The sequence below is a fragment of the Trichoderma breve genome, chromosome 2, assembly GCF_028502605.1.
Source record: "Trichoderma breve strain T069 chromosome 2, whole genome shotgun sequence".
Taxonomy (NCBI): domain Eukaryota; kingdom Fungi; phylum Ascomycota; class Sordariomycetes; order Hypocreales; family Hypocreaceae; genus Trichoderma; species Trichoderma breve.
In genome coordinates, this window is record NC_079233.1 from 4,029,666 (window position 1) to 4,044,674 (window position 15,009).

Genomic DNA, 15,009 nt, shown 5'->3' on the forward strand with positions numbered 1-15,009 from the left:
CTGGGGAAGCACAGCACAGCGCCGCTGGCAGGGATCTGTAGATTGATAAGATGACAATTGGATATAGGAAATGTTAGCTGGCTAGTCCGTAAGCCATCCCAAATGGATCGTGGACAAATGCACGGCCCATTGAGCGGGAAGTTGGTGATGGTGAGAGAGCGAAGGAGATGGAATCGTGAGACTTGGATGACTTCAGCTGGGGGTCAAACAGCTACGGAGGATCGGCAGGCGGATCGCCGGATTGAGGAGCAGAAACCGGAGCTCGGTGTACCGCTAGGTATCCGCTACTGTCCCGCAGCAGCAACGGTACCCTATCGATACACTGAGGCCCCGCTTTGTTCAGTGAGACTGCAGCGGCTGCAGGCGGCTGAAGCGCTGGGGCTGAGTGGCAAATCCGGCTTTGCAGCGCTGTGATTCGTCGAGGTGGTCGCTGCCGTCCGCGGGCGGGACTTGGGGAGGTGTCGCTTGGGTAGCATCTCGCGTACCGGCTACTTGTATTGCTACCCTGGAAAAGACGGAATGAAACCGATGATTTCATCGTGCCTACATACTTATGTAGAAAGATGGCAGGATTGTCTTACATGCAACAAATAATAGCAGTGAATGACCAATTTGTTTGCGGCTTGCAACCGCGGTCTATGTCATCTAAGACAGTTGTTTGCGTCACAGTGTGGGATTCTATGTTTCAGCTCCGCATCTATTACCTTGAGATCCAAGCAACAATGTCAAAGACCATGCCAGTGGCTGCTTGTATTAAACTTCTGCTTCATAGACCAACTTTCGAGATTTAATTGGAGCATGGCTAAATTCTTACTCTGTAGAGATTAGCAAATCGGCAATGACGGGAATATCTCGTACAGTGGAATGATTTTTGGCTATCTACGTGTATATACAACTACTCATTTACTGGCGGCTACGCAGGAGACAGGCAATATGAGTGAGCATGGCAGTTGGTATTCATTAAAAGCCAATCCTTTCTACCAAGACAAATTGAACTATTATTCCTGTGCTCTCCTCACATTGTATCATTTTGCTTTTCACTGGGCTTACCCCGTACAGTTAACTACTAGGCCTAGGTAATAAGATCCGGTCAACTCTGAGACAGTCGAGGTCGCCTCGGAAAACCTTGGGGGCCGATCCATAGCAACATCCTCCCAGCTAGATGACCGTCTTGCTTGCTTGCCTAGGTAGCTGTTGAGCTGACAGTTATATTCATATAATATGGATGAGATTGATGCTTTTCTTACACGGATTCAGGCCTTCATCTCCAAGACTAAGGTGACTCTGAAGCTTGTATTAAACGAACTAAGCAAGAAGGGCAACACGGAAATACCCCTACGTTCGTGATTCATTTACCACCAATTGGAAGTCGAAAACGCGGTAGCAATTACCCAATCTCATCCTCACCGTCTTTTAGGCAAATAAACCTTATGATAGCAATGACAAAATAGGTTAAGCCATGTGCCCTAAAAGAAGTGAGTGCGCCCTAGTATAGCTTAGCTACCCGTAGAGGACTATAACTTGGAGTTTGTGATAGATCAGTGTGGTTTGGAGTACATGTAAACAACTAATAAACAACTAATAGCACGCGCTGCCATATGGCGCTTAGCTGCAATCCCCGTCTCAACGTCATCAAGGGAGACATCAGCCTCCTTGCATTCACGTAGCAGCATCTAAGACCCAAACACCTTTTTTTGGGCATGCATACAAGACAGTCGTTGTTGATAACGAACGTCGTTTGTCGGCCGAACTGAAACCTGCCTACCTACATCTACAAGCACGTGGTCGCCAATGACCTGGTAATTGGTCCTCGAGCGGTGAATGCAGGCCACAAGCGATGCATTCACTCTAAGCCGTGTACTATAACGGAATATTGAAGACTACGAGTTGTTTTCTATATGATGGCGAACGTATATGGGAATAATCTGGAGCTACTGACCCAACAAGAGAAAAGCCAAAGCCCAATTACCAAATCAAGGACAAGTCAACACAATGGAGTAACATTTCGCTGTAGCGTAGTAACTTGTTCCTGGTCTATTTTGTTTGTGTGTTTGTGATTCATCGATCAAGCAAGCTTTGTGCAGGGAGAATCTAGCTTGGGCCCGGTTAGAACACTAAGATCCCTCACATCAATCGAGTTAGCATGGCCTTTGTGTTGTGCGACAACGGACCCCTTGCATAACACCGACAATACGGCATTGTAATACAACATAGTCTTTGTGAGATTAGGGTGTGTGGACCTCATTTTTGACATTGCGGTAACACACTCCATATGGCTGAGAGTGTTACCGACCACAAGCCCACATTTACATGTCAAAGCGCAGCCATGGTATCGAGATCCCTCTCCGCAAAGTCTCCAATTTCAATTCTCTACCCGGCGTTAATGCTGGCTTGGCCTCGGGATCAAACTTTGCTCCGACGTTACTCTGAAAGGAAAGCATTCAATGCGTCCCAAGTTGCTGCCTGCCCTTAACAGCGAGCGGCCGATGAAGCTAGCTTGAGAAGAGAAGCTGAATCGGCCGGTAGCATCGGGGGGGCTGGCTGGGTGTATGTCAAGCAAGGGCGGCCCAGGTTAATCTAAAAGACAATCTAAGCCTGTCAGACTAATGCAGCTCATCCGAGGTGTGGGACGGGACGGATGGGGATATGACAGCTGTGAGGACGATCGGACCGGCGATTTTGCTCCTGTTATTGTGTTCGGGGCGATCGGAACACTCAATCTCGCCGCTACTTTGTTGTCCTTCCTTTCTTAGGTATTCGACGGGATTTGACCAAGTAGTGATTTGTATTTGTCTTGGGTTTAATTTTCTGGCTTAATACTCGATGCTCCGATAACGCCCGAGAGCCATGGCTGAGCACTTTTCTTTTTCCTGCGGTCTCGGATATGCATTAAGTTGTTGTTCCTCCAATTAGGAGATCGAATTCAATTTCACCTGCGTCAGTGCGCATGCCCGGGCAGCGATATCCGGGCAATCTGAGAGCTAATATTTTTGGTGTGGCTGGGAAGAGCTGACAATCAAGAAACTGGGGTTGATTTCTAGCCGCCTCACTTACAAGGGTCAATGTCTAGCTTACATATACTCCGTACTCATGCTACTTAATATTTATGCAAACTTGTTTTGGGGGTACGCGTTTGGATGGTGCTGGAGTTGTTGAGCTGGTCTAGATTCAAGTCGTTTTGCCACTTCCAAGGCTGTAAGCAAAGGACAGTTGAGGCTGAAGCCATATAAGCTGCTCAGCCGCAACATGGATATCGGTCTACTTTGTCTGCCAGGGCTCTCGGGTTTTGGCCGTCGACTTTTCCGTCTTCCAAGGCTAGGCAGCGAATAGAGAGCGTTGGTTACCGTCGGGACATCATGGGATGTTCTTATGCGCTGGTGGCTGTCAGGCATGCCGGAGACCGCAAAATCGCCCCGCTATGATGCTACTCAGCTCATACGACTTGTAAGACTCGAACGATCGCGACCATCTTGTATTTGAACCTGAATGAATCGGCGATGATCCGCTAAGTCGCTCCTACAAGGTTATTCCTTTCCATGCCGAACCCAATCGCTAGTCTAGACTATTTTTCGACGCAAGGTGCGGGTAGGACTAATACCCGTAGTATTGATGACTGCGAGTAATGACCACGATGGAACCCTGCGGATCGCGGGAGTTTCTTCCGGTCCCAATGGATGAATTCTACGTACAACCTCGATTATCAGACCGACTGCTGTATACACAGCTGCATCTATATGCCAATCGCCAAACTGAGAACCTATGTACGAGTCATCTCATCTCCACAGAGCAGTGCTTCCGGACAGCCGTGTATGCATATCGCTGTAGTGCTACATCGTATTTATGCAAGTAAAATGAAGATTTTCAAGTAAACGTAAACCAGTGCCGAGGTGGTATCGTTCTTTTTTTAGAATCTTGGATTTAGTGCGTGTTAATTACTTGGACTGAGATCGAAAGGCTAAGCTCCATGACATTGTCTCAGTCTAGCTAACATGGACATCCACGTGAAAACACAAACAAGTGATGAATCAAACTCTCTTCTCAAGATTGGAGTAGGGATGGGATAAAGACAAGGACATGGGTGAATAAGATGTGAGAAAGTTGGTAGGACATGCACTCTCCCTTCATGTTTCCTTCTTCTGCAGGGGGTTTCTTGTCTCTGCTTAGTAGGTAACCGTCTCTTTGCTAGAACTATAGTATGGTTTAAGAAATATATACCTCACTTAAAAAGTAAACAACTTAAACACAATACCGCCCTAGAGTTACTATCGATAGATGAAAATGCATAAATGATATGTGTGTTCCGTAATTCATCTCATAAGCCAGCAGTTATTCGTAGCACAACTCATTTGCTGTAATTGTCTCCGAGATTAGCCACAAAGTAAATAGAGCCAGTCACAACTCTTCTTTGGCTCATCATGTAGCCAAGCCAGCCACATTCTCCCTTTAGAAGGATCCCGGTCTCATTCAACTGAGACATCAGTCCATCAATAGGCCAAGAAGCTTTGACGCGGGATCACAATATCTGATGATGGTTGTCCAGCTTCCTTGTTTTCAGCTCTACACCATGTCAAAAGCACATCCGGACCAATGGATAGCCAAAAACACTCACGTAAGGGAGACGCAATACTACATGGGGTCACAAAATAAGCGACAACTCACTTGCATCGCCAACACAGGCCGTAACTTGGTCAGACTGCAAGTCTGCAGAGAAGCAAGGAAATCAAACTACTAGGGGAGTTGTCAACATAAACCCTCGACTCCAGTCGAATATAAATATCCTCCATTATCTCTCTTCAAGCTCATATCTTCTCCTCATCACTCACACTCACATCTCAGCATCAAACAGCATCTCCAAACCTCTACTCCTTAATCTTTAATTCTCTAGTCTTCAAGACAAACCCCAAAAACATCATTCAAAATGAAGTTCCTCACTGTTGCCGCCGTCTTCTTCACCGCTGTCCTCGCCGCCCCAGGCAACTACCCCCCTCCTCCTCCTCCTACCTATGCCCCTCCTCCTCCTAGCTATACCCTGCCTGCAGGTGGCAATGGCAATGGCAACGGTAATGGTAACGGCAACGGTCATGGTAACGGTAATGGCAACGGCAATGGCAACACCAACACCGGCGGCGGCGCGGTATGCCCTGCGGGCCTCTATAGCAACCCCCAATGCTGCTCTACCCTCGTTCTTGGCATCGTCGGACTCGACTGTAGCACTCGTAAGTCTACTGATTTGCCTTCAATTTGAAACTCTTGATGCTTACAAAAGTATAGCTACCTCTGTCCAAAGTCCCTCCGCTTTCAAAGGTGCCTGTGCTACTACAGGCAAGCAGGCAGTTTGCTGTGTTCTCCCCGTTGTAAGTGACTTTTACGAGGACAAATTCTCTTCACTTTATTGATACTAATGATCTTGAAGGCCGGCCAAGACCTCCTTTGCCAAGGTGTCCCTGGCGCCAATTAACGGCATCATTGTCGAAAATGCCTGCGGAGGTCCTTTGATGGTGAATGCGTTGTTGCACATGGCGCGGATCTTCGGTACCAACACTGGACACTGACTTGAACATATGAGTCATGAGCTTTTGGATATATGGAATATGATGGTTACTTATCTTCTACCTGAGTTGGATATTATATGTATACATACACATGACGTACTTAGGCATAGTGTAATAATCAACTACGGGGTACTTGTTTCACACGTCTTGGCCCTTTTCGTCTATCTCATCTGAATGTTACAATTTACATACATAAAAACTTGTCTCAGTGTTTCGGTAATTATCTATATACATGACAACCACAGAGAAAACCAGTGTCCTTCGCATTAGCCTTCCTCGGCGTCCAATTCGAATCTGAGAATATCCCCCGCCTTTCCATATAATAGACAAACTCCTAGAAATGGCCATGTTCCATCATAGCGGGTATCGTAGTGTAAAACCGGTTGATGCGCTGTCCCTAAAGATTGTAGTAGCCCCATCCATTAATGCTCTCGTGTGTTAGCCGCTCTCCCGGCTTCCTCCTTGCTCTTCGATTTCAAGGTACAAGTAACTGGTCAATGTTGACTCTCTCCAAAAAGCTAATATGTCCGAATCCAACCCAGTGCTGCGCAAGTCTATTTGGGCTGATGAGGATCAATTGACTCTCAATGAACTTATCTGTGTTAACACCCCTGTTAGCTTGTGCCGAAACCTACGAATTGGCGAGTTGCGGTCTTTTGCTTACCTCTGAGAAATCCAGTAGCCGCAATGTGCCCTTCACTCTTGACTATTCTGGCGCCAGAGAACTGGGCATCTGTGGCCGTCGCAACATAGCCATCAGGCCCCAAGTCGTTGGCCACAAAGGTGTATTCGCCCCTCGGAATATTTGGGTCGCCTGTCAACTTGATGCCTTCCAACCGACCTCTGTACACCCTGGCATCGAGCCTCTTCTGCTCCCATACTTCATCGCTATCATTCTCGTCGCGGAAAATACCCAATTCGGCATCTGTGGCCGGAGGATCGTCGGGTTGGTGGATTAACAAAAATTCGCAGCCGTGTGCGCTGTAGTCACCGACCCAAATTCCTCTCCAGGGCTTTTCTCGAGTCGGCGTGTACAGAGCCGGGTCAAGAGTCGAGTACGTGATGAGCTCCTCGCCAATATGCACACCAAGGCTTCCAGCGCCAGCGCCAGCCGCTTCCTCCTCCACAATCTCCTCCACCAGGGCCTGAAGAGCTCCGGCGAGGCCACCCTGACCCATGAACCTGAGAGGGCTGGGAGTGCCCGTCAACTCCATCCACTGCCGAATGCAGAAAGTCTGGTCCGAAACTTGCGATCTGGAACGAGGACGGTCTCGCGCAGCCAGGGCAGCGATGCCCCGGCGTGCCTGAGCGCCTGATACATAGTGATTTGCCGGGATGACTGGCGACGGCCACATGTTGCCGTAGGGGTAGCCCAACTCCACCCGCTGATCCGCCTCCTCAGCAGTCAACGGCTTTGTGAGCAGAAAATTGCTAAACATGCCACCTAGCCGTTCGTCCAAGGCCATGGGCATCTCGTCGGCAAAGCGGTTAGCGCCGGGTCTTTTGGAGAAGCCTCCATCCTCCTGCCTATCTCGGACGCGGAACTGCAGGACCGGCTTGTCGAGATGCAGCCTCACGACCGGCTCGAAGCCGTGAATAATAACGTCTTGATCTGCCGACCAGTTCTCAAAGGTCGATTGGTTGCTCACCGCCACCATCTGGTAGCCCTCGATGCAGCTGCGCCTAGGGTCATAGCGCACCAGGATAAGCTTTCCCGTCAGATCTCGATCACAGAACCAGATCTTGTATTTTGGCAAAAACCATAGCCGGTCGTGGGCTGCATACAGCTCGCGGTAGCTCTTGCATGCGCCGGCACTGGTGACTTGGACCGTGGGCACGTTTTGCTGGACGAGGGGCTGCCAGAGGAGATCAGAGAGGGCATGTCGGCGCAGAGCGTGGCATGTCGCAGAAATGGAAGCGAGGTCGTATGCGGAAAGATGAGAGAGGATCGTGTCAATGATCTCCGGGGGTGCGGCCAGCAGTGGAGGGGGTTTGCTGGAGTTTGATAAGTGGTGGCCTGACTGGATCTGGTCGTCGTCATCAGCGCGCTGGGAATAGCCTGAATCGGTTGTGTCTGCGTATCCATGTCCACATTGTTAGATTAATTGCGAATTTTATAAAATTGCTGAAAAAGAAGGATGGAAAAGAGAAAAGGGGAAAGGTGAAAACAGGAGATGGAGGCTCCGGATCGCACCAGTGCAGATACGATGCAATACAGAGGCACAGATTGATGTGGTGTGGTGGGAACTTGGAGAGGCTGCAGTACCTTGCATAGTAGCGTCGTCACGCCGTTGGGCGCTGGGCTGAAGCTGAACCGGAGATGGCCTCAGTAGTTTTGCACGGCCCAAGACGCCATGTTCCGCAACGCTTCGGATGAGCTCGAGGTTGTCTTCGTTTTCGGCGTCGATTCTGCCGTAGGCGACGGGCGCATCGGTTCCTGCAGTTGAAGCTGATGCTGAAGATGAAGCTGCCGCTGCTGGACCTGGAGCTGGAGTCGAGGTTGAGCTCATCGATGACGACGCCGCACTCTCGCCCATAGCCTTGCCGCTAGCCAGCCCTAACAAGTCCATGGCGCAAGAGCTGGGCCAAGTCGAAGTTTAATAGGTGATTGATTGGAGAAAAGGATTAAATCAAAGACTGTGCTTTTCGAATAAATATGGCGGGCAAGTACTGGTACCTCGCAAAGGGTTTGCAAGGTGCAGGCTTGAATGTAACTCGGAAAGTCGGTATCGTGGACGAACTGAATGCCGCGCTGTTACTAATTGAAGGTGCCAGTATTTTCGTTTGCAGAAGTCCAGTGCTGCTGTAACTAACTCCGTGCCTGTCGCCTGATTGACCGGTGATGCTCTGTAATACCTGACCGACCTATGGCTGGTACCTTAATTAGCAGCCCAGAGCAGCAAACGGGGAGCTACCGAATCGCCCCCCTGGCAAATCGAGGTTCCGTCGGCTTCCAGAATGGGTTGAGATTCTGACCATCAGAGCGGGCCAGCAGCGGAAAATCAGGGCACTTCTGCACCTCGTTTCGTCCCTGGCCTGGCTTGATTGACTCGATGTCCGCCCAGGGGTCAGGATATTCAGTGCATCGAGCACAGACCTCAGCAAGGTCTCTAGCGGGAGCCGGTACTTTGTCGACGCAGCGTAGCACCCAGGCGCAGAGAGTCCATCAGGGTCGCAGCAGCTGCAACTGGGCGACCAGGAGTGCGCTTTGCAACGGGCCAAGCAGTGGAATAAGGAATATGGATGGAAAAATTTTTATCTATAGCGAGGTGTGTGTATGGGTATGGGTATGGATATGGGTATCGAAATGGGGCATCAATCAGGTCATCACAAGGCTGGGTTGGGCGAGTCTGAATAAAGAATTGGTGATGCGACTAGGGCCGTCGCTTTTTTTATACAACCGCCCTGCCTGTTTCCTCCGTACTACTCGGCCGAGGGACGGAGCCCAAACCTCCAAGCACGCAGCCTTCAGTCTCCGATGACGCTGGGCAACGGTGAGGTATACTCGTACACTCGTGCACTTGCACACCGAATGCCAGTGACCGTTGTGGCTGCCTGGCGTCTGAGATGGTCGTGAATCCCTATTCCCCAAAGGGAGGCCATCCCCGATGCTGGCTCTCTCGCTGACTCCGGAGCCTTTCTGCAGCTATGCCGAGTGCGTCGGTCCCGTACTGGACTTGTACCTACCTGGTCATGGGCAGGAGATACGATACGATGGATGCTTGTTGTACGCAGGACAACACTCGTTCCATACCTTACAGAGCCCAACTAGCAATTGCACCCCCCCTCCAGAATAGCCGTCGACTTGAGCCGGGACTGCCTAAGTCCCACGGTGACACAATCCTGGCTGCTTCTCCACACTCTCCGCCGGCGCCGCCGCTTCATCACTAGGCCTCCGGCGTGGTCTTCCGGGGCGTGAGGTGAGGTTGTGCGATATTTACTTGCCGAGTGCCCGTACGAGAACCAAGGAAGATGGTGTGCTGAGGCGGTTGGCAGGGTTGCGTAGCCGAGGGCGTATTTGCCGTCAATCAGATCCAGCTCCGGCACCCAAGGACGGGCATCCAATGCTACCAAGACGTCTCTCCATGACCTGACAGAGCTTGATCTGCATCACGAAACGCGCCAAGCGCTTCGGGGCAGCCTACCAGCGTTCGTCTCATGTGGTTGTTTGTGTAATGGGTGCCGAAACCCAGCTTACCCAGCCCAGGTAGCGCCGAATATAAAAAGACCTACCTTAGTAGTACATGTAAGATTGTGAATGCCCGCATGTATCATTGACGCAACATGGAAGCGGCTCTGATCCTGCATCCCCCCGTATTACATACATGAAGCTCGTACCTATCTTATTAGAGGAGCAGTAGCATTAAGCCAAGATGCCCCAAGCGAGGTCAGAAATCAACAGAGGCCCGCGGAAGAGACACTTAGTGCGCGGACCGGTCAAGTTCTCGGGACCACGATCCAACACGGTAGGCAACAGTTTGCGATCCATCAGCCGGACTGCAATCCCTATTTGGTATCTACTTTGTACTTTTGTAAACTCTTGTTGTGTGAAAATACACGTACCCAGTAGCCAGGCTTGTGCTTGTCACGCCGGGCTGACATATTTACGAGGACATGTGCCTTGGCAAAGAGGACAAGCAACCAACGAAAACCGACATGTACAGATCTAGATCGACACTTTAAGCATCTTACCCACTGTCTCACCTCCCAAGGTCAGTGGGCCAAACAGCGTCGGCGAATCTCGAGGCATTAGGACATTAGGCCCTCAGGCTAGCCTGTCAATTAGTGTGTGCAGAGAACCAACACGGCCACTTCTAGACGCACTTGGTCTGCTTTGAGAAACACCACGATGTAAGTCGACGAAGCAACATCCGCGACTAGACGCTCACCTGCTCTTCTGGGCCTAACCCAGCTTCCCATTCCAGCGGGATCGTGCACTAGCCGCAGGGAGACTTTCCATGTGCCAACAGGCATTGCTTCCCGGGGTTTGCCTGCCAGGGTTGAGGCAGCGAGAAGCACCAGCCGACCAACCAGGCGGGCGGACGCAAGAGTGTGCACTTGGCTTTTGCCGGGGATGCCAAAAGCCCCGAGTCGACCTCCCTATACGAGTAGGTAACATTACCACTAGAGCGGATGGAATGGGGACCAAGCCTTGCAACGACGACGAGCACAGTCCACTGCTTAGCTCGACACCCCTTCTGTCTTCGTTGATTGTATACGCTCTTGCGGACCAAGCAAGCACCAACAAGCAGCTGGAGAGGGTTTTTCGGCTGGCAATTCCGACTGCACCCCATCACACCAACCAAACCAAGCCCGCGGCCAGATGTCGGAGCCCTACAAGCACGGCACGAATGCAAGAGAGACAAATACATACATGTGCCGCACTCCGTAGTGCGTCCTCCGTACATACGTCAAGAATCACCATTGCGGCAATTGGTCGCCGCATCGCATCACCCCAAATCCGTCATCGGAGTCAGATCCAATGTCATTGGTTGGACAGCACACGACCAAGTGAAACGGTACGTGTAACCGCTCGGCGATATTCCATCCTCTATCGCCCGGGCGAGAGGGTATCTTTGTCGAGCATCAGCAGCGAAAGTTCCTTCGTCTTCCCCTTGTAGAAAGCACAGCGGTTCGCCGTTCGAGATTTACCGTAGCATTGTCGACTGGTCAAAGCTCGCTGCCTTGGATGCTTGGCTCTTTTGTCCAGGGGTCCGGTTTGACGGGGTGGAGCCTGGCAAGCAAGGAGATTCATGCTGGGCCGGGTTGTTGTGTCTTATTCTTCGAGCAGTTGGACGGACTGTTCAAAGGCCCTTCTGCTAGCAGCTTCGTATAGATACAGGGAACAAGTCATTCCGTGCCGTCCCTTTCATTGAGAATTTGTCAAATGGCTATTGCGGATACCCGCTGGCGCATCTTGTTGGCGCTTTGCGGGGGCATGATCCTGGACAGACGACGTCTAGTATCTGCACACCTTGGCATTTTTTCGGGGTAGCTCTGCAGTTCAACAAGGAACGGAGAACGGATACTGTAAAAAGGCCTCGTAGATTTAGCACAGCGCCCAGTTTTCCGCGGCACGATGGGGCGTCACCCCGGTAAGGCGCTGTTGAGGTTCAGCAGCGGAAGAAGCTCGTGTCGTGCGTGGACTAAATATGCCGCTTCTGTTGTTTTTGGGTAAGCATCAAATCTGCTGTAGATTAAACGAGCACGATTTATACACCCATGGCTGCCCCTCTTTTCGCTTCTTCTTTTCTTTTCTCTTCTTTCCTTTTGTCTTTCCTTTGTCTCTCTCACTTATTCAACATTTCATAATTCATTTCAAATATGAATGATTAAGAGGTGTTATTTGGTTATTGGGACAATCTACTCCCTGCTAGGCACTTGTGAAAGTTCCATCTGCATTGGGCTCAATGCGCACCTGTACTGTAGGTACTTTGTATATGTACCTAGATAGGCATTTTGGTAAGGCAGGAGCCCAAGTAAGCGGAAAAACAAATCCGCCGACGATCGCGATTTGCTGGGCTGCCATGCGTCCCTAATCTATTACCACCTTATGTAGACTTCGGCTCTCCTGAACATCGCTCCATCACTGCGGCTTTGCATTTGCCATCATCGCGGCCTCGACACGTCATATCCCTTGCCTCGGCCTTTCTGGAGCCGCCTGGGCGATACCCCAGCCGCTGTATCGAGAAAACCCGCTGAGTCGCATCTCAACCTCCATCAATCTCCTTATCCAGCGCTTGGCTACAGATCTCATCCTCTTCATACCACATATTATTATTAAACCGCCTCTATATGTTCCGCATCCTCGCACCACATCACTGGCTCGCCTTCCTAGTTGGGCCTCGTCTTCCCCCCTTGTGTATCTTCGTTGCATTCATTCGCGGCACCCCCAGCCTAAACGAACACGCATTTGCGGGCACACACGCACAAAAAAGAGGGCAACTCGGACGTCTTCTGCGCTAGGAAACTGAACTGACACGCATTGATACTGCGACTGGTCCATGCCGCCAAGAGTGACAGTAATCCCACCTCCGTCGTTGAATGTCTTGGGCCATGTCGTCGCTACTCCCCATCATCACAGAGATCCTGCCCATGATACTGCCTTCTACCACTGAGGTGACCCATGCGGACCAGCTCAAACCCATGCTGGATAATGAAGGACGCTCCATCCGAGATTCCGCCATTGTCGGTAAGTGTGACAAGATGTGTGCTTCGGGTGAGTTTTCTCCTTGGCCCTTGGAAGAAGCGTGCCCAAAACTGCGTTGTAACTCTCTTTTTTTCTCGGACAGTCCTTCGCATACCCCCCAACTCTTGGTCCCCAATTCACCACAATAGCGAGCAAGGTAGGTGCCACATCCCGCTCTCTCTCCCTCTCTCTAGGGCCCTCTCATCCCCCTCCCCCTCTCAAATGCTTTCCCTTGGTTGGTTGGTTTCGGTTTCTGATAACGCCGTCAAGACGCCATCATCAACGTGGTGTCCGGTACCGGGACACTCGTCGTGAAGGAGGGCTTTAAGGGCGAATTGCGACATCACGAGCTTCACCCGGGAGACTTTGCATTCGTCCCGGCTTGGACGGAGCACCAGGCCCGGAATGATTCAGACCAGGATCTTGTTTGGGTCATCACTCAAAGCGGCCCCCGTCCGGTTGGAGCCATCTTGACTGATTGGGGGGGTCAGGAGATCAAGACTATTGAGTGATTCGTTATCGAGATTGGCTCCCGCCTTTGCCAAGACTGCTGCAACGCGTTTCAGCTCTTGCGACTCTATATACTGGTATATTCCGCTAATCCTGCACTGCAATATGATCTGATAAGCCGGATTACCTTTTGACAGTCTGCTGGGGTGTCGAATATCTGCGCATGATCTAAATTGGGGAACATGAGCACCTCCACCTCGGCTGCCTGATTAGCACCTTGAGCTTGGCTGCTTATTCCCGCCACTCCAAGATCAGTCAAGTATTGCGCAACACTAGAGGTGTTGACGAGTATGTCCCTGCCAGCCAAACAGACGGCCACCTTCCGACGATCCCTCGGGTCAGCATTTCTAAAGTCTTCCTTCCATATGATGTTCTCCCGCCAGAAGAAGTGACGGCCTAGACAGCGTGCCACGCCTGGATCTGTGCTGGCGAAATACCATAGCAGCCACTCGTTGGCTTCCCGGGGCTTTCTGCGAGTGAAGTTGTAGGCGACATCGGGGAGATGGAGCATCACCGTTACCGGATCGATTAGCACGACGGACGTGATCATATGCCCGAGACTCTGCGAGTGGAGCATATGGGTGGTTTGCACCGATCCATATGAGTGTGCCGTGACCGTGAACTTGTCCCACTGGTGATGTTCCAATATCTTGGTCATTTGACGCAGAAACTCGGCCTTACCCAGAGGCGGGGAAGTCAGTCGAAAGGATACGGGAAGAATCTCCACAGCAATGACCCCAATACCCTGCCCACCACCAACATCTTTAGCTGCATGTATGTTTGCAAGGAAGTCAACATATGTCCAGAGCCCAACTCCAATGCCGTGGAAGAATACAACGGGGTTGCAGTCCTTGGATGCATGAGGCCGGTACCAGTAGCTCAGCTGCGGAGCACGCGACCGCCGGCTGGTGAATATCTCCTGCGGGCGCGGTGGGAACGTTGCAAGAGCTGCGACGGGTCCTCTGCCATAGAACTTGAAGCCATTCCATGAAAGGGCCAAGTGTGCGGCCTGATCCACAAGATATATGACCAAGTACCATGTGAGTGATCTATATGTTACCTCGACGTCATCCAAAGTCAGTCGTATGCACTTGGCCGTACCTCGGCCATCGTGGAGAGGGTGTCCCAGTCTCTCTTCAATCTTTGTGATGAAGCTATCCAAATCTCGCGCATCAGCTTCGGAGTGGCCGCCGTTGCTTTCGACGTCTTCCCCCGCCTGGTCGAAGAAACCCCAGAGGAGGAAATCGCGCAGGTTGTCTCGGCAGATATCCTTTAACTCAGCTCCGAGGAACCACCATCGCAGGTACACCTCCATGGACTGGACATTTGCCAGGCATTGGTTGAAGAGAGCCCATCTTTCCTCCGAGGTCAGGGGTGTAGGGTGCACAGCTTTGCGGTTCAGCTGGTGCATATACGGAAGGTAGATGAAGCAGAAGAACAAGATCTCGGCCAATATCAGACCCCATAGGATTTGAGCTGCATTTGTCTGGCGCGTTTGTTCCCAGCCGTACCAGTAGTATACGGCCGCTAAGGCGGTGGTGTAAATGAACGGCGTATATCGGAAGACGACGATGAAGAGGCGGATGAGAAGCCGGCCTCTCACACTGTTGCTTATCATCGTTTCGCGGGGGAGAGAGCTCCAAGCTGGGGACGCCACACAGCTACCACTTGGAGAAAAGTATATCGATGTGACGGGGTGACAAGGTGGGATAGGTATCCTCCGATTTTCTTAAAAACTTTGTTTGTCCATGCTGATAC

At 51.1% G+C, this 15,009-nt stretch overlaps 4 protein-coding genes across 4 annotated transcripts; 2 read left to right on the top strand and 2 right to left on the bottom strand.

Annotated features, from left to right (window-relative positions):
- Nucleotides 1-4,918: 4,918 nt before the first annotated feature.
- T069G_03433 (fungal hydrophobin domain-containing protein) lies at nt 4,919-5,458 on the top strand (the record flags this gene model as incomplete). Its single annotated transcript, XM_056170643.1, has 3 exons — nt 4,919-5,216; nt 5,272-5,354; nt 5,414-5,458. The coding sequence occupies 3 exons, from the start codon at nt 4,919-4,921 to the stop codon at nt 5,456-5,458; spliced, it is 426 nt and encodes a 141-aa protein (XP_056031535.1).
- Nucleotides 5,459-6,027: 569 nt separating this feature from the next.
- T069G_03434 (f-box-like domain-containing protein) lies at nt 6,028-8,122 on the bottom strand (the record flags this gene model as incomplete). Its single annotated transcript, XM_056170644.1, has 3 exons — nt 6,028-6,149; nt 6,217-7,626; nt 7,819-8,122. The coding sequence occupies 3 exons, from the start codon at nt 8,120-8,122 to the stop codon at nt 6,028-6,030; spliced, it is 1,836 nt and encodes a 611-aa protein (XP_056031536.1).
- A 4,486-nt stretch (nt 8,123-12,608) lies between these two features.
- On the top strand, nt 12,609-13,253 carry T069G_03435 (cupin domain-containing protein; the record flags this gene model as incomplete). Its single annotated transcript, XM_056170645.1, has 3 exons — nt 12,609-12,771; nt 12,845-12,898; nt 13,012-13,253. The coding sequence occupies 3 exons, from the start codon at nt 12,609-12,611 to the stop codon at nt 13,251-13,253; spliced, it is 459 nt and encodes a 152-aa protein (XP_056031537.1).
- A 65-nt stretch (nt 13,254-13,318) lies between these two features.
- T069G_03436 (alpha/beta hydrolase fold domain-containing protein) lies at nt 13,319-14,869 on the bottom strand (the record flags this gene model as incomplete). The annotated part of the gene is made up of 1 exon (XM_056170646.1): nt 13,319-14,869. One exon carries the CDS (start codon nt 14,867-14,869, stop codon nt 13,319-13,321), a length of 1,551 nt encoding a protein of 516 aa, XP_056031538.1.
- Nucleotides 14,870-15,009: the final 140 nt, after the last annotated feature.